General features: G+C 38.8%; 2 protein-coding genes across 20 annotated transcripts in view; one reads left to right on the plus strand and one right to left on the minus strand.

Annotated features, from left to right (window-relative positions):
* The window catches only part of LOC113210226 (hepatocyte growth factor-regulated tyrosine kinase substrate), a 16,392-nt gene extending 12,730 nt beyond the window's left edge, over nucleotides 1–3,662 (minus strand). For 8 of the 14 annotated variants that reach the window (XM_052272419.1, XM_052272414.1, XM_052272425.1 and 5 more), the window contains exons 1-14: nucleotides 3,497–3,662; nucleotides 3,114–3,198; nucleotides 2,922–2,997; nucleotides 2,652–2,840; nucleotides 2,423–2,572; nucleotides 2,204–2,328; nucleotides 2,032–2,116; nucleotides 1,850–1,948; nucleotides 1,706–1,759; nucleotides 1,461–1,619; nucleotides 1,082–1,385; nucleotides 814–998; nucleotides 454–724; nucleotides 14–301 (exon numbers count right to left, since the gene is read on the minus strand). In XM_052272419.1, coding sequence (XP_052128379.1) covers nucleotides 14–301; nucleotides 454–724; nucleotides 814–998; nucleotides 1,082–1,385; nucleotides 1,461–1,619; nucleotides 1,706–1,759; nucleotides 1,850–1,948; nucleotides 2,032–2,116; nucleotides 2,204–2,328; nucleotides 2,423–2,572; nucleotides 2,652–2,840; nucleotides 2,922–2,997; nucleotides 3,114–3,198; nucleotides 3,497–3,530 — 2,104 coding nt within the window. In that variant the 5' untranslated portion in view covers nucleotides 3,531–3,662. The remainder of the gene's footprint in view (nucleotides 1–13; nucleotides 302–453; nucleotides 725–813; nucleotides 999–1,081; nucleotides 1,386–1,460; nucleotides 1,620–1,705; nucleotides 1,760–1,849; nucleotides 1,949–2,031; nucleotides 2,117–2,203; nucleotides 2,329–2,422; nucleotides 2,573–2,651; nucleotides 2,841–2,921; nucleotides 2,998–3,113; nucleotides 3,199–3,496) is intronic. The other 6 variants (XM_052272426.1, XM_052272421.1, XM_052272427.1 and 3 more) reach the window with 1 other exon arrangement.
* Nucleotides 3,663–3,754: 92 nt separating this feature from the next.
* Nucleotides 3,755–14,944, plus strand: LOC113210225 (protein lava lamp). Of its 6 annotated transcripts, none has more exons than XR_008011725.1 (13): nucleotides 3,755–3,873; nucleotides 4,138–4,340; nucleotides 4,422–4,624; nucleotides 4,698–4,857; nucleotides 4,972–5,161; nucleotides 5,287–5,422; nucleotides 5,501–5,759; nucleotides 5,838–5,946; nucleotides 6,279–12,157; nucleotides 12,269–12,516; nucleotides 12,610–12,839; nucleotides 13,071–13,170; nucleotides 13,288–14,944. XR_008011725.1 is itself a non-coding variant. In XM_052272411.1 (12 exons), the coding sequence occupies exons 2-12, from the start codon at nucleotides 4,200–4,202 to the stop codon at nucleotides 13,299–13,301; spliced, it is 7,569 nt and encodes a 2,522-aa protein (XP_052128371.1). In that variant the 5' UTR covers nucleotides 3,755–3,873; nucleotides 4,138–4,199; the 3' UTR covers nucleotides 13,302–14,944. The 6 variants fall into 6 exon arrangements, 1 of the variants encoding a protein (XP_052128371.1); XR_008011729.1 differs by having other exon boundaries at nucleotides 5,838–5,904; XR_008011726.1 differs by having other exon boundaries at nucleotides 3,758–3,881.
* The last annotated feature ends 2,577 nt before the right edge of the window (nucleotides 14,945–17,521 follow it).

Genomic DNA, 17,521 nt, shown 5'->3' on the forward strand with positions numbered 1-17,521 from the left:
CCTGGCTGAGGACCTCCAGGACCCATCTGGCCTGGCTGTTGGCCTCCAGGACCCATCTGGCCTGGATGAGGACCTCCAGGACCCATCTGACCTGGATGAGGACCTCCAGGACCCATCTGGCCGTGTTGAACTCCCGGACCCATTTGATTGTGTTGTGGTCCAATCATTTGGCCAGGTTGTTGGCCTCCATGACCTAGTTGACCAGGTTGTGGGCCTCCATGGCTCATTTGGCCATGTTGAGGACCTCCTGCTCCAGCTGACGGCATTTGGTTAGATCCCATGTGAGAGCCATGCATCATTCCTAAAATAAGCAAAAGGTAAAGTGAATATCATTGAGTCTAAAAACGAACTGACCCAGCATGAGTAAATTGTTTTCCTCTGATTGATGCAAGGAAATGGAATGTTGTAGTCACGCTCTCCAAAATTAAAATTGTTATTGTTACACCAACATACCTTGAGGTATGTGCCCTGCAAAGGGAACCTGATGGCCCAGGTAAGATGGATGAGCTTGCTGTGAGTACATGGGGCCTGTTGAGTATGGGGGCAGACCAGAAGGAAGACCTCCTGGAAGCACACCACCAGGAGGCATACCTCCAGGACCAGGGGGCATGAAACGGTTGTAAGGTACTCCACCCATAAGATATTGTTGCTTTTGCTGTTCTTGGCGCATCTGCATTTCCCGCTCTTGTTCCTGTATCCTTTGCAGAGCAAGTTGCCTCTGGTACTAATAAAATGTAACAGAATACAAGTTAAAAGAGTAAGAAAAACAAATAACATTATGAACTTTACTAGGAAAAGTAGGAGGTTTAGTACCTGGAGATATTCTTGCTTTTTCTGACGCATAATGTCAAGTTTCTGGGCCATTTGAATCTGTCTCAATTTCTCAGCTTCTTCAGCCTGCTGCCTTAATTTCTCTCTATGCTCAAATCGAAGTGCGTCCAATGCTGCTCGTGCATCCTTTACCTGAGCCAATTTGTCTTGCAAACCTTCATAGTGAACTAAAAGAAATAGATTGATACATTAAAAGGTGTCTATTTGGGATCCAGGTTTAGGGACTATCAAACTGTCATTTGACATATACCTCGACTATCATCTTGCTGTTGAATGTATCGCAGAAGGCGAGAATGCATGGCAGTGATGTTCATGAAAAGAGTTTGCACTGAGCTATCATTTGCTATGCTTCGGCCCCTTGATGAATTAGATTTCATGCGGTTAACAAAAATTTCCACTTGACCCCTGAGAGTGCTCACAAAATCATCAATCTCAATATCTTCAGTAACTCCATTTTGTTGAAGCTTCAGGGAAACATCTACTTGAGTTGGATTGCTAACAAGAGTAGCACTTGTGTTTGATTTAGCTGATGTATTAGATAATTGGTGATTGCTCTGAAAAGATAAAATTGATTGTAAATATAAAACACAGAGAGGTACCTAAGCACCTAGTTGGCAACAGTAAAATACCTGAGCGCTTGATGCAGGTTGAGGAGAGGGGGATGAGTTAACATGAGATGGAGCCGACGGCACTTTACTTGTCTCTTCTTTATTCTTCTGATCCCAATACGATCGATCTAAATACCTTGCCATCTCAGGATCTTGTTCAGCATGCAAGACTGGTTCAGACTAAATTTAGAATGGAAGTCATGTAAGTCATCTTTTAAATACAAAAAAATACTTAGGGTTGAAAAAATACAATTTTAAGTAGGTACCTTAACAGCAGACAGATGGGAACTCAGAGATGAAAGATGAGGAGACTTTGTTTTCTATTGAATAAATAGAAAGATTAGCAAAATAATTTAATAAGACCAAAGTACAATAAAACAAGAACAAAATAAGAGAAAGAAGCAACATACCAGTTTTTCTTTCTCTTCTGCCTCTGACTGAGAAAGAGCGATTGCCAACTGCAGTTCTTCCTCTTCGCGAAGCTCATCCTCAGTGCGCCTTGGTGCAGCCTAGAATGACAATCCAGATACAAACTATAAATAAGATTGCAAATCAACTGTTAAAGCCATTAATTGTATCATTTCCAACATACTTGGCTTTGGTGTGCAAGTGAGCTGTTCAAATACTCTGCAGGCAACTCTGATTCAACTTTAGTGGTGGCTGAAGGAGCAGCACGACTGTAATTGAAACACAAAATGAGAAAACCAATTGGTAAAGCAGAAGCATGATAGAAATGTTTCTAATAATTAGTAATTATTAATTACCTATTTATTTGCTGGTAACATTGATCACAAACACGGACTTCCTTTTCAATACCAAATTTAGGTACAAGAGAAGTTTTTGAGGAGCAAGTGCCACAAAAGACTTGCCCACAAGCTCTGCAGTGATGCTAACAAATTAAAATTTCACAGTATTAAAAAAAGTACACACAAAAAATATCAATCAACATTTAAAACTCTTACAATACTACTTTAGGGGATTACCTTGCGGGTGACCATGCTGAAGACTTGCCGACACTTAAAACAAACAGTTCCCTCTGCCCACTCAGGAGCAGTTTCAGCTTTGAACATAGCATCACTCTCTTTCAGAGGAGGAAATGTGTGTCCTTCCGCCTTCATTATTGTCACTATGTCCTAAAGAATATTGAGGTATAAAATAATGTAAAGTACACCATGAAATATTGAAAAGGTATCAAAATGGTTGGTTTCCCACCTGCACAGCACGGTACTTAGGAGTGTTGCGAAAAGCAAAAGCCCAAGCTTGAAGAAGCTCAAGAATTTTAGTTTTTACAATTTCATGAGGGGAAGCCTTGTGCAATTCTCGCAGTTGTTCCATAAAATGAATAGTGCCAACCTCATTGTGAATTGGGCTTCCACAATTCTTTACGACTGACTCTAAAACCTATTCAGATAGCCAACATAGAGAATGAAAAATGTAAGAACAAAACATTAGAAATTATTGAGGGAATGAAATCATACTTACCAGTAATCCAAAATTTGCAACATGAGGATTATCATGGGTGATTTTCTTCGTAATAGCTGCTAAGGCTTGTTTGGGTCTGCAAGAAAATTAGAAAATCAAACAAAGAAAAGAGCAGCAGCAAACAATGGGGTGATAACTTTATCTTGGAGCAAACACTAGAAAGTTATGTATATTTCCATGATTAGAACTCACTGGCAGTCTCCTTGACGGATAGTATCACAAATCTGAAGAATTGTAGAATAGTTGGGATCTAATTGACAGTGGTCCGTTGCTTTATCTAGAACATAGGTAAAATAAAAAATTATGACAGACAGAGTACATTAAACACTAAATCATCATTGAACAATTTACCAACAAAGATAAATTCAGTCAAATAAAATTGTAGAAGACAAAAATGGCATATCTTGACACAAAGGGGCAAACTACTGAAATCAGTTTTTGGGTGAAATAAAATATTAATTCTAAAAAAATGCTGCTAGTCATGGCCTTAACCAAAGTTGTTCAAAACAGCGGGTGTAAAAGTAGACGGAAAGGTCACTTTTAACACTTGAAAACTGTAGAGGATCATATCATACCGAGTAGTTTGTCGATCGCGCTAGCACGGAACATGTCGGATTTCTGCCCTAGCGTCGCAATTGGCGTACTGTGACTCACAATGACAGCCCGAGCGCCGAGCTGTTACGTTTCACCAGGGGCCTAACTCACACACGAACACGAACGAACGAAACGATATCAAACAAAACATGACGTCATCATCAGCTGACATTAACAGGAAGAGATACAACCGGATGTGAGGCTCTGCGGGTCTTTTCCTCTTAAAAGGCTGTGAATTGTGAACATCTGCTAGTTGTGACGTGTATCACCATGAACATAACCTGAGGGTGTATACAAGGTTTTGCAACACCTAAAGTGTTCCAGATGTTTTCATCGACCCATATTCCATGTTAGATATGTCAGTGGGTTTGTTAAATTGTTTCGATCATGTCAAATGATTTCTTCTATGATATTATTTCTCACGATGTGTAGTCTTGTCTTCAATCAGTTTAAGATTAACATTCGAATTTTGTTTTTGAAGTATATGACACAAAAACATCTTGTCAGCACAGTATAGTACTGCTTGAGGACACTTCACAGTTATTATTAATATATTGCACAATATTTTAAGACACACAATTAAAATCCTCCTCTTAAATGTATGATCTTTGTACTTTTTCAGGCCTAGCATGTTAAAACTTATCATGCTCAACAGCATCAAACCCTAACGAAAAAATACAAACAATGGAAGAACCTGAGAGTTATCCTATTGATTCAGAGGATGTGCGGGAGCAAATAGAACAGCAAAGAACACTTGCCGCCCAGCTCCGAGAGAAATTGGAGCAAGATGAGCTCCAACTTGCAAGCAAAGAGCAACAGAATGAGGTCTGTAATTTCTTTTTAACTTAAAAATTGAATTGTATAAGTAGAAATTGTGTTATAAACCTACTACATTTATTGTTCCAGCTCCTCAAATCTAAGCTCTCATTACTTAAATCACGCACATCCAAATCCAAACGAAATGTCACCACTAATGAGAAAGATGATATAAAATCTAAAATTGCTAATGAACAGAGCGGTTCTCCCAAGAATCCTGGAAAAAAACAAACAAGCAATTCAGCTTCAAAAGGAAAAATTAACATCTTGAGAGAACAGCTTGAGCAGAATAGGTATGAATCTGACCGTTTAATTGTGAATTAGTATCTAGCGATCAGCTTTCATTTTATGTATTTCCCTTGTCAGGCTCAGATTTGAACGGCATGGCCTAGAACTCTCAGAGGACACTCGTAGCATGGAGGCTATGGTAGAACAACTTCGACATGATCTTGAGGAAAGAGATGTCACTATACAGCAATTGCAAGCAGGACAAGAACCACCTCTAACACCTAACTCTGAAGTTCAAGTGAGGATTCCCAGCTTTATTTTACTCTCTTAAATCCTTGAGCCCACTTAAGATCTAGCACACTAAATAATATACTGTATTTTATAATATTAATGAAATTTTTCTTTGGATTAGGTTACACAACCCCGAGATCTGCCCTCTCAGCTTTTTGAGAAAGAGCAAGAAGTAATTAACTTGTCAGCTCACGTCACAGAACTCCAAAACACTATTCTGGAGCTTCAAGAGAATTTGAAAGAAAAAGATTGTGTTATAGAAGCAAGAACTCAAGCCATCAGTCTCTTATCAGAAGATATGTCAAAGAAATGTAAGTCCTCTTTTGCAAGGGTTAGGGTATGCCCCTTTTACATATTTTGTCATGTTCCTAAGCTTATCCCATTTATTTTATCTTCTTCTTCTTTTTTTTCTTTTCTTTTTTTGAAATTTACAAAGGGAGATCTAATGTTGACATGCTTGAAGAAACAAGACAGCAAATGCAGATGATGCAAGAAAATTTTGTTAGAATTGAAGCTGGCTTGAAAGCTGAAATTGAACAGCTAACTACACAACTTCAAAATAACTCTACAAAGTAAGTGTATGCTACCTGCTTTTCTTATTTTTTAATTAAAATAATTTTTAAATTAATGTACATGTAAAAAAATTGCAGACTCAGTCAAGCAGAGCAAAATGTTAAAGATGCTGAGACTGCTCGTAATGATCTAGTTTCAAAAAATGCAGAGCTCCTTGAAGAAATGAAGAAATACCATGAAACCCCCAAAACAAGTACAGGTTTAGAGGAGGCCAATTTGAAAATAAAAGAATTATCAGAAGCTCTCACTGAAGCTAATAAGCTTACTGTCAAACTAAAAGCTGAACACAAGGCTAAGATTAAAACACTTAACAAGCAAATAGATAGTTTGAGAAAGGTAGTGAAACATTCACATTTCTTGCGGTTGGGTCAAATTCAGTGAAAGTCTGTTTCTGATACATTCTTTTTCCTTTAGGAATCTGATTTAAGTGGTGAATTGGTTCAACTTCAAAATCACATTGCAGAACTAGAGGAGGAGAAAGGTAATCTACAGTTGCTTCTGCTTGAGATTGAAGAGAGCACAGGTAGGATATTTATGAGGATGTGGTTCGTTGGTACTAATGGGTGTCTGGTGTCTCTGGGCTGGTGCAGGTAATATCTTTAACCTACCTAACTGCGTTTAATATTTGTTGACAATTCTGTTTTTTATAGTGTATGTTTACATGTAACATTGTTAATGCTAATCATTTCTACAAGTACATAATTTTATTTTACAATACTTTAAGATATATATGTTGTTAAGGTGACCCCCAACTCCACTTGTGCTCTCATAATTCTATCTACAAAATTTCCTTTAAATCTTTTAAAGAACTAAAACTGATGCACGTTGAAAAGTAAACCTTTATTTTTTTTCCAGCTATTCAAGAGCAAAAGATAAAGGAACTGCAAACTCACAATTTGGAACTTCATAACCAAAAGGTTGAGGCTGAAATGAAGCTTGTAGAATGGGAAGAGCAGCAGTCATCTAATGAAAGCATTGAACAGGACATAGCTGATATGAAACTCAAACTGAAAGATAAGGATCTTGAAATTCAAAACCTTAAAGAACAGATCACCAACACTGAACTTTCCTCAAAGGCCGACGATATAACATTATATTTGGAAAAACAGTTGGAAGAGGCTCAAAGTGCAATCAAGGAATGGGAAACTCGATATGAAAATCTGGAGAAACAATATTGTGTCCAAGTTAACACCGAATCACCTCTAATTCAGCATGAGCTAACTGTGCTTGAAGAGCACACACCATCTGCACTCAGTCTTTTTGAAGAAAAACTTAAGCACAAAGTAGATATCCTAGAGCAGTCAGTACTTGACAAACAATCCCAAGTTCAAGAACTTCAGGCAATTGTACAAGCCAGTCTAGAAAAAATTGAAAGGTTAACATCTGCTAACAACACTGAAAAAGACTGTGAAAATTGCAATTCTTACAGTCAGCGTTTACTTGATCAAGAAGCACAATCATCAGCTCTTCAGACTCACCTTAAAAATTTGGAAGATGAAAATGAAAGTCTGAAGACACAATACAGACAAGCTGATGTACAATTCACTGCAGCGCAGCCACCATCACTTGCAGAGAGTGCTTCTGAAGTTGAAAGGCGGTTGATTGAAGCCTCAGGAGAACTTGATCTGAAAAAAGAAGAATGTGCTCGTCTTGAAAGCAAGCTAAAAGCACAAGTAGAGAAGGTTAAAAAATTAGCAGTTAATCTGAAAGTTAAGACTGTTGCCAATAAAGAACTTGAAGAAAGAGCTAACAAATATGAAACCATGCTTCAGAGCAGCAAAATTGAGTTTGAACAACTTGTTAGAGAAAAACAAGATATCTTGGAAAAATGGCAGATAGAAGTGTCTGAAAAAGATACTAATCTGAGTCAGGCAACAGAAGCACTGGCTTCAAGAGAGTTAGAAATTCTCAATCTTAGGGAAGAGTTAAGCACTGAAACTTCCGCTCTTATTGAAATTCAAGCTAAATTTGATGCAATGCAAAGTCATGCAGAAAGTCTACAGTCATTAGCTGATGAAAGGTTAGCAATGTTGGATAATTTGAGTCGTAGTAATGCCGAGCTGGACCAGCAAATGGAAATTGCTAAATTTGTTGAGTTGCAGACAGAGCTTGCTTCAATTCAAAAGCAGCTTGCTTTAGAAAGTGAAGAAAAACAAGCAGCCCTCAATAAGCTTGAAAACTTTACAAAGCAGGCCAAGATTAAGCTTGCAAAGGAAAAGAAGCTACGTTTGGATCTGTTGCAAAAACAAGAGGAACTTCAAGCTCTTTTGACTGAAAAGAGTAATACTCTTGACGAAGTTCAGAATAAACATACTATGACTGTAGATAATTATGAACAGGAACTTGGAAAGTTTGATAGATTGTTGAAGGAACAACAAGATCAAGTATCTATTCTTCATGAGCAGCTTGAGCAAGAGAAAAATAAGCTCCAGTATGCAAATGAGACTGTTAATACAGAGGAAGTTACTGAAGAAGCACAGGATTTGCAATCTCTTCTATCGGCTGAGAGTTTCCAACGTGAGATTGAAAATCTGTGTGCCTCAACCAATTACCCTTCACCAATAGATGTCCTTCCTATTTTGCAAGATGAGAAGGCCAACACAATGAACGAGCTTGGTTATTCATTTGAATTGCTACATAGTCAAATTGTTGCACGGCTCCAGAATAGACCAGATCTCCATGCAGACCGAAAATTGTTTGCAGAACTAAGAAACCTTGTGACAAGGGTCATAAACCGCACAGCTGCTCTGGAAAATAAAATTAAGAGTATTGTGTCCGAGAGTGACTCTCTCATTCAAAGGAAACTTTTTGATGCTGAAAAAAGTATTGAGACACTAGAAAGTTCTCTCTCTGAAGCGAGAGCTGTTCTTGATCAAAAGGAAGGGGAAAAGGTAAAACTTGAAGATGAAGTTAACAATTTCAATAAAGAGCGGTGGGATTTGTCTCAAAAGATACAGGAAGAGAGTCAAAAATCATTAAGTCTGGAAACAATGCTCAATGAATCATATGGCCAGATTAATACTCTTGTTCAAAGTACATCCTCTCTTCAAGATCAAATAAGTGAGAAAGATGCTTTAATTCAGGACCTGCAAACTAAATACCAGTCTATTTTTGACCACTGTAATGTAGTCCAGCAAGAACTTAGTAATGCCATGCAAGCAAATCATGACTTAAAATCCAACATAGAGGAATTGATGGGAGATTGTGAAATGTGGAAATCAAAACTGCTCACGGCTGAGCAAGAGCTAAGTGATGTCAGGCTAACATGCACAGAATTACAGGCTTCTTATGGTAATTCAACACAGAGGTGTGAAGTGTTGCAAAGACAATTAGATGAAACATCTCAACAAAGTGTTGACACACATATGCTGCATGAGAAATCAGAGAAGGAAAGAGAGGATCTCCAACATCAGCTTGCAAATTTGCATCTTCAACTGAATGAATCAATTCAACTCCGTACTGATCTTCAGTTACAGCTTGATAAGTCATTGCAAGAAACAGAAGAATTACAACACCAACTAGCAGATGCTGCCAGTTCTATTTCTCATCTTCAACAAGAACTTCTAGACAAAACTGAAACACATAGTAGTACAAACATAGAGAGGAGTGGTCTGTTACCAGATGCAATCCCCTCAATAACTTCAGCACGGGAGAAAGAACTTCAACAACAACTAATTGAAAAGACAGCTGAAGTGGAAAACTATCAGCGACGCCTCATTCAGCTTCAAATGGGAGCTTCTGACCCAGGAGCAGCAGCTACCTTTAGCTTCCAAACTGATAGAGATCAAGTTACTGAAGTCTTTGATGCACCTGCGAAGGCATCATATCAAGAAACTGGTATTTCCGCTCAGAGCCATCCTTCACATTCTACCTCAATATTTGATGCCTTTAAACCAGCAGCATCCTTTTTTGAAACATCACCAGAGCAAAGTAATGAACTAGAAATAAAACTTCAAACTCTGACCGAGCAACTAGAAACATCGGTGTCAGAAAAGAAGTCTCTTGAGCTTGAAATGCTCTCGTTGAGAAACAATTTGGATAGAGTCAATGAAGAATTAAAGGCAGCCAAGGAAGAAGTAGAAAGTATGTATCCTTCCCTAAGTAAACTTCAATCACAAGTTTCAGAACTTACTATTGCCTTAGAAGCTGCTCAGGCATGTGCTGAACAAGAAAAAGAAAATGTTCAGAAACTTGAACACAGTCTGGAAAAAATGAAACGTAAATTAGAAAATGCACAATTTGACAAGGAAAAGATCGAGAATGAACTGGAAATTCGAGATCAAAAGGAAGCAGACCAACGCCCAGATATACCACAGACGTTGGACACCCATGTTTCTTCTTTACAAGACAGTGGATCTGGATTTAATAATGAAGAGGGTTACAACGAGAATGATGAGTCTGTCATGGAAAGCAACATGACTCAACTGGAATCGGAATTGAGAGGCATGGTAATGTCTCGGCAAGAAAGCTTGCTGAAACAGAAAGCGATGGAAGGTTGTTGGGACACTGGTAAAGCTAAACCACCTCATGCTCACAAGAAAGCGGATGTAAAAGAAGGTGATGAAAAGGGAAAAAGAGATGAGTCTGCTGTTGAACTTGGCTCTCTCAAAAGTGAAGTTAGTGATCTAAAAGAAAAACTCATCCAGTTGGAGTCAGAAAAAAATAGAGCATTATCTCAAATTGATAAGCTTCAAGCAGAGTTGCAGACAATCTCACAATCTGGAGCTCCAAGCTCAACTGATCACACAGTGCTGTCCGTACCTGATTCCTTCATAAATGATGATGACAGTTGGGGATGGGGAGCTGATAGTGCCCATTTGGAAGTTCAACATCAACAGCAGAAGAGTCAGATTGAACCCACGTCAGGAGACGTAGAACATGAACTGCAAAAGAAAATTGAATCATTACAATCAGAATATGAGTCTCTTGAAAGAGAGAAAATCCAACTAGCCGAGGATTTAAAGGCTTCTCAAATACGGGCAGCAAAACTTACTAGAAAGCTACGAGACTTAAAAACCAAGTATGATGAGGTTTCAGACAAGAGTCGCTCCACTGACTCTCCATTTGACAGCTTGGATCAAGCTATAGAAGAAGAGAGAATGAAGCAAATGCAAGGCTTAGAGAAGGAATTAAAAGAAGTTCAAGCTGAATTGAATGCTTTTAAGGCAGAACGTGACAGACTGCAGAAACAAGTGGAAGTTTTCTCATCAGCTAATGAGCGTATGCTTGAGATCAAGGAACGTCAAGATGTTGAGGTTGAAATGTGGCAGAAACGAAGCAAAGATCTTACTAATCAAGTTCAAGCAATGGAGTGGAGGATAAGAGAGCTAGAGGAAGGCAAAGAAGAAAAGTCAGAGGTACCCACCGAAAACCTTTCAGCAGGTAAACCTTCGCCACCTACTGAACTTAACTCAACAGAAGTCGATCAACTTTTAAAGGAAAATCACACTTGGAACTCAAACTATGAAAACCTGATGCAAGAGTACCAGAAACTGCGGGCTCAATGCCTTGCTGAGAGTGAGCAACGCACTCAGATTGATGCCCTTGTTGCTCAGCAGAAGGGCATGATTGAACGTCTGGAACATGAAAAGACATATTTCCAAGATGTTTATGATTCACTCAAAATGGATTATGAATCTGCTTGTGCCCAACTGGCCTCCAAAGACCAAGACGAAAGCACAGAACTTCTTTGCAAGAAATGTGAAGAGCTTAAGGAAAAGTTGGTGTCTGCTGAACAACACTTGCAGGAAACTACTGCAGAGCTTCAAGCTGTTTCATCTGACAATGTAGAATTTCAGGCACAATGTAGTCAGTTGAATGATGCCAGGAAGGAACTGTTGCAACAATTAGAACAGAGCCAAGAGAAATTAGAGGCAAATGCTCAAGAGATCAGTCACTTGCAAGAAAAAATTAGAGTCCTTGAAGAGAACTCATTTAAAGAAACAGCAGTACCAAACGTTGCATGTAATCCTGTATCTCTTCAAGATGAATTTATTCAACGTGAATCTATTCCAGTAAATTCACATCCCAACAGCTCGATTTTGAACTGGAGCAGTGTAGTGCCTAGGGCAGAAGAACAATCCGCTGACGTATTTGAATCTATTGCCAGCAGTAACACCCAAGCATTGGAGGAACAACTCCTTCAAAAGGAAAATGAAATGCAGAAAGACAAGAGAATGATTGAGACTTTGAAACGGACCATGGAGGAATCTGGACAAGAGTGGAGCCAGCTCATAGAATACCACAAGAACCAGTTAGAGGCAGCCCAAACAACAATCAACGGACTGCAAATGCAGCTTGAGGAATTGAAGCAAGAGACAATTACTAAAAATGAGTGCCATGATTTGGAGCACGTTTACAGTCAACAAGTTGAGAAATGTCAGGAACTTGAAAGCATAATATTTGCCAAGGATAAAGAAATTGAAACATTGCAAATCAATTTGTCTGTAAATGAAGAATTAAAGAAAAAACTTGATGAACAGTTACATTTTAAGAAAGATCAAGTTGAAAAACTTCTTTCAGATATATCTCAACTGTCAGCTGGGCAAGTGTCCCTACTTGGCACGCAACCATCACCAAATGATCAAGGAAGCAACACAACATTGGTCAAGCCAGTTAATGTTCCAGCCATGAATTCTAGTGACAAGAACTTGTCAAATGAACTGGACCTTGCGCTCTATATGCTCCATGAACGCGATGTTCGATGTGAGGAACTGACACTTGAGCTAACACAGGTGAGTTTCAATCTAACGTCCTCCATCTAGATTTTTCATATTTTTAAAGTATTTGTTACAAGCAACAAAATTTTGTTTTAATTTTCAAATTATTATGTTATGTTTTCTCAGCTTCTAGAAGAACGGGATGGTCTCCAGCTTCGACTTAGTAATGCCATCCGCTCTAATGAAGAACTTAGAGAGCGGTTAAAGCACCTCCTTTCTAATCAGCCCAATGACTTACCTGTGAATCCTGCATCAATTATTCAGAGGGTGGATGAAGCTGATGCTGGTCTTTCTCCCGAAAACAGCATTACAGCTCTACCCCCTACATTTATCCCAATAAACCCTGAGGCATATACTGTAAACCTCCAAAATAAGTATGTTTGTTTCTATTTTACTTAAGATGTTATTTTAATCTCTAAAGTACCATATACATCTATTTGATTTTGAAATCATTGCTCTTCTTTCAGGCTCACTGAACTACGTAAGATGGGATACAGCCACGATAAAAGCTTTAAGGAAGACAGTGAGTACAGACACCAGCAACAGATGCGCCTTATGTCCCCAAGCCCAACTTCTTCTTTGTCTGGAAATGCTAGTGAAGTAGTCAATGTCAGCAACGAGACCACTGCTGGTGCTGGGGTAGATGTTGTTTCAACCCTCTCAAATACTGACCCAAATAATGCTGATCAATCCTCTTGTAAGTACATGTCTGATTTTGTTTAAATAGTTTTGACTCACATCCTTGACAAGGAAAGTTTTAATGTGTGGTAGATTTGCTTATATCTAGTTGTGTTCAAATTGTATGCAATGCTTCTCCTAAGATCATTTGTATATCCAGTTGTAAAATGAGAATTTCTTCCTAATATATTTACCAGTTGTGCTTGCTTTGCTAACATTAGGTTTTGCTTTTATTTTTTCTTATTGACAGCTAATGATTCTCAAGGCTCCATCTTGGGTTGGTTATGGGGGCGGAATTGAGGTAGATAACAGCTGAACCAAGTCATCTGTCTGCAATACAGCTTGCACCTGTGAGCACGCTTAATTATTGTAGAGCACAAAGAATACGTATTTGTATACCTGCTCTCTACCCTTTTATTATTATTTTTTTTATATAACTTTAATCTTATCTTTGTAATCTTTTCCAGGCATAATATCATGAAGATAACAGGAGCTCACCATCATCAAAGTGAAAAGAATATTGGAGTTGTTAGAATTTGTTTTAAAAAGTTCATAGGTATTGAATTTGTGAATTTGTTAATAAGACTTTCAATTACTATATCATGTGCATGTGTGATTGTGTATAATTTGTGTAGTTTTAAGAAATTGTAAACATGTGGTTTTATTGTAAATTATGTCCATATTTGTATGAATTTTGTTTTGGAACACCAACATTTAAATCACAGGAGTTCTTTTTGTATTACTACTGAAAGTTGCTTACCGTTTTCATTCAAATCGAAGCTGTAGTTCTTTTTGAAGATTCAATGTTACTCTGCTCTTATAATTTTATTTTGCTTGCAAATCAGTCTTGTGTACAAATGGGACCAGTGCAATTTGCAATACCAGTAATTTTGTGGTTTGGTCAGATATTATTCATTTGCACTTTTATTGTATTTTTTGGGTACTTGAATCATTTTAATTTTTAGTATGTTACCGTAAGGTTCTTGAACTATTCTGTGTACGTTGTCATATAAAACAATCACTGAGAATTGTGGACTAACGAATATGACTAAAAGATGATTTCTAACTATTTTTATATATTCAGAATCAGGTACTGCATATACTATACCAGCGTCTATTAGGTTTATTAAATGAAAGAAAGATTGCTGAAGGTGCTGAAGAAAGTGTTCCTCAACCTATGATTTCAAAATCAATGTGATATTTTATGTGCAAGATTTAGTCAATTCATTTGAGCATTCTATCTCCTGATTTACTTTATCTATTAGATAACTTTTGAATTTTAGATGTAATGCGCTCTTATTTATGGTTACCATTCTAGATTCCTGAGTTCTTTTTGTTAAATAGCTCTTTCTTGTTCAACCACATGCCTATCAATGAATCATACGTATGTATGTATATATATATGTATGTATGTATGTATGTATGGTATGTGTTAGATGGGTGGCTAAACCTAGGATTGACCATACCAATTTGGTTATCCTAGGTCAAACTATCTTCACTGCTAGCTGCTCTTAAATTAAACCTAGAATTGCAACAGAACTGAGGGATTTTGCTGTGCAAATTTTTAATCCAAGTTCAATACAGTCTATTTCCCCCCACAATGTTTGTTGGAGTCGCATATGCTGTTGCATTTAACAAAGCAGCAAGTGCAAGTCCAACAACAGCAAATGCCACTCTAGCACATCTTCTGGGGGAAAATGTTGTAATCTGTCCTTTTCAGTCTTCCACTCCCGCAACAAAAACCAAAAACCAAAACAGAAACGTATAAAAAATACAAAGCACTTTTTATTCTATTAATTCTGTTGCATTTTGAAGTCTAACTTATGTGTTGATTACACTCAACTTTCTGGACCTAGGAATAGACAGCAGTGAAAGTGGGTATACCTAAGATTACTAAATTTATCTGGTCAGTCCTAGCTTTTACCAACTAATCTTAGGTTTGTCCAGAGCCGGCCACCTAGCTCTTTCCTTACTTGAACAATAACATACAAATGTTCATTTGTTTCGCTGTTTAAACTGTGTCTAGTTTGTTCATTTTGATCATTTTTATGGAAGATAAAAATAGTACCCTACCCAAAACCCAGTTTGTTTTTCTGTTGCATTTTGATTAAATTTGGACATACATTTGTTTGTGGTCTTAATCCTACCTTACTGTTAAAGCTGAACCCATAGCTAAATGGAGCTCAGTCAGATATCCTTTCAGTATAGTGTAAATTTTCTAAATGTCCGACTACGGAAAAAAAATTTGTGGAGTCACAGAAAACACATCAACTTACATAACAAGTGTTGAGACGGCTCCGATTGTCCGAAGCTCGTTTGTCCGAACCTAATTTATCTATTTTAGTAAATAAAATGAGTAAAGTAGTTAATTACATTATGGTATTTCATTTAGTGACAGTTGTTGAAATAAGAGCTAAATCAGGTACAGATACCATCAGGAGGGCAAACGAAGCGCTTAACTGCAGTTCCGGGCCTGGAAAAGGGTAAACGAAATAACTTACGCTATTTCACTAACATAAGTAAATAATCTTATTTTTGAACAAGTCTTGGTTCGCGCCACGCCGTGGATCGGCTGTAGTGTGCCACGGCTCTCGGATCTGCGATGGGTGGGTCACTTTCCTAAGTGCCGGGCGCGGTGGGGGGGATTGCCAAGTTCAGCTGTCTCATAGCGCCTTATAGGTAGGCAACATCTTGCTTGTAGAGCTTGCGTGTGTTGCGGGATGGCCTACCCGGAGTCTCGCAGGCGCCGAGCCTCCCTAATTTCTCGACAAAAAGACAAAAGTCCGTTCGGCACCGTAAATGCTATGCAACCTCTTTGGTTTTCTCGCACGCTGAGTCCAAATCTGGCAGTGCCGATGTCGTCCGGGCCCCCGGGGACGTCATTGGGGACCTCCCGAGCACGCCGATGACACTCCCACGAAATACGATTCGGCTCCAAACGTCGTGTACCCCGGCTGGTGCATATTTCTTAAAAGTCACCAAATATAATTATTATTAATAGCAAATCGCCCATAATAGTTTATTATCCAGATCATTTCATTATTGTCACATGGCACTTCCCTGGCGTTGCCGCCTGTAGCCACACAACGATGCACGGGACGGGAAGCATCCCCGAAGGATCACATCCTGGACGAGCGAGGCGGGATTGTCTACCCCAGGAAAGAATCACATCCCGCGACCACGATATGTCGGTGAGTATGCCGTAATTATTGCTCTCCCCCATTGCCGTGCCGTGCCGTGCCGCGTCCCCTACCCCTCTCCACCCACCTCCCCACCCCCACCGCGCATTTCCCGCGCCTTTATGGAAACGTAAACAAACAGGCGTTTGTTCTTGGTTTCTGCCAAATACCGATAATACCTACTCATACAGTTATTGATCATAGGATTTTAACCAGAATTTTAGAGTGGACATCGCGCCGCCTTTCGTTATTAATCGCAAGGTATAGTGCTTACTTGTTTCCGGTCCGGAATATTGAATTGTTCCATTCCGGTTATTGTTGTAGGAGGTTAGTGTTCTCCTGTGGCTCAATGTTATTTCCACGCACAATTAAGTTGTAAGTTATTTTTTGAGGGCGAGTAAATGATGCCCGTGATGTAAATAACTTGGCTCACTGTTAGCTTTGTTGAAAAGGTGTTGAATGGGTACACTCCTCCAATCCATGCAGTATGTTAAATACTGTTGTAGGTCCTAATGCAAATGGGTGAACCTGCCAGTGTTTTATCACATATCATATATTTTACTCTATATTATTCTCGTGGAACAGAAAACTTTATTACTTTCTGGTTGGGGTGCAAACCGAGTAGTACTATTTGCGTAATCCCCCAAACAATCAATCAATGTGCGTTGCAGATAATTTGCAGCTGCCCCTTCGTACTTAATGCTTAGTCCAGTGCCAAAATTAGTTATTTAAAAGACCATAGTCATTTAGAGACGCATGGGGAGAGAGGCATTTAAAATTGTATTGTATGAGTTAATTATATGTAATTAAAAGTTGATGAGCGCTAAAAAGTACCGTTTAATATGATTGCAGGATCTTGACCCAGAAATGTTCTTGACATGTGACCAAGAGAAGTCTATGGAGTCATTTTACCCAACAGAATAGGTGAGTTGACATGACAGTAACGGCCAACGCTGGTCCAATTTGTCTCTGTACAGACACTATGAGGAGCTTCCTTTCGTGTGCATCAAAGGGTGGTTTTTGATGTTTTTTGTGGTGCCTTGGTTCTTTGTTGTCGATTTCAATCCTCCTCTGTCAAAATCCAGGCTGATTTGTTTTCACTGAAAATGTCCGTAAAAATCTTGGCAATTTGGAAAATTGCTGGTATTGGTTTGGATTGGTGGGGCAGACTCCCTTTTCACATGCTCTGTCTAAATATCATGGTGCCGACCCACTACAGGAGAGTTCTTAGCCAGTGGGCCTAAGATAGCCTACCCACCCTTAGTTGGAGAGACCAGCTCTTACCAGCTCTTATAAAACTCAAGTTTCTATGGACAGGGGTGGTTTTTGACAGAAACAAAGGTAGTTTTGTCGTGCCTGGTTCACCCCTGTCGATTCGAATACTCCTCCATCGAAATCCGGACCCATCAATTTATAGCCTTTGTAAATTTTGCCAAAAATGAAAAAAAATATTTAAAATCCCTCGAAATGGTTGGGATTGGTCCGACAGCACCCCATTTCAATCTCTCCGTCGAAATTTCGC

This window comes from Frankliniella occidentalis, unplaced genomic scaffold, assembly GCF_000697945.3.
Source record: "Frankliniella occidentalis isolate FOCC.00 unplaced genomic scaffold, Focc_3.1 Scaffold204, whole genome shotgun sequence".
NCBI classification, from domain to species: Eukaryota; Metazoa; Arthropoda; class Insecta; order Thysanoptera; family Thripidae; genus Frankliniella; species Frankliniella occidentalis.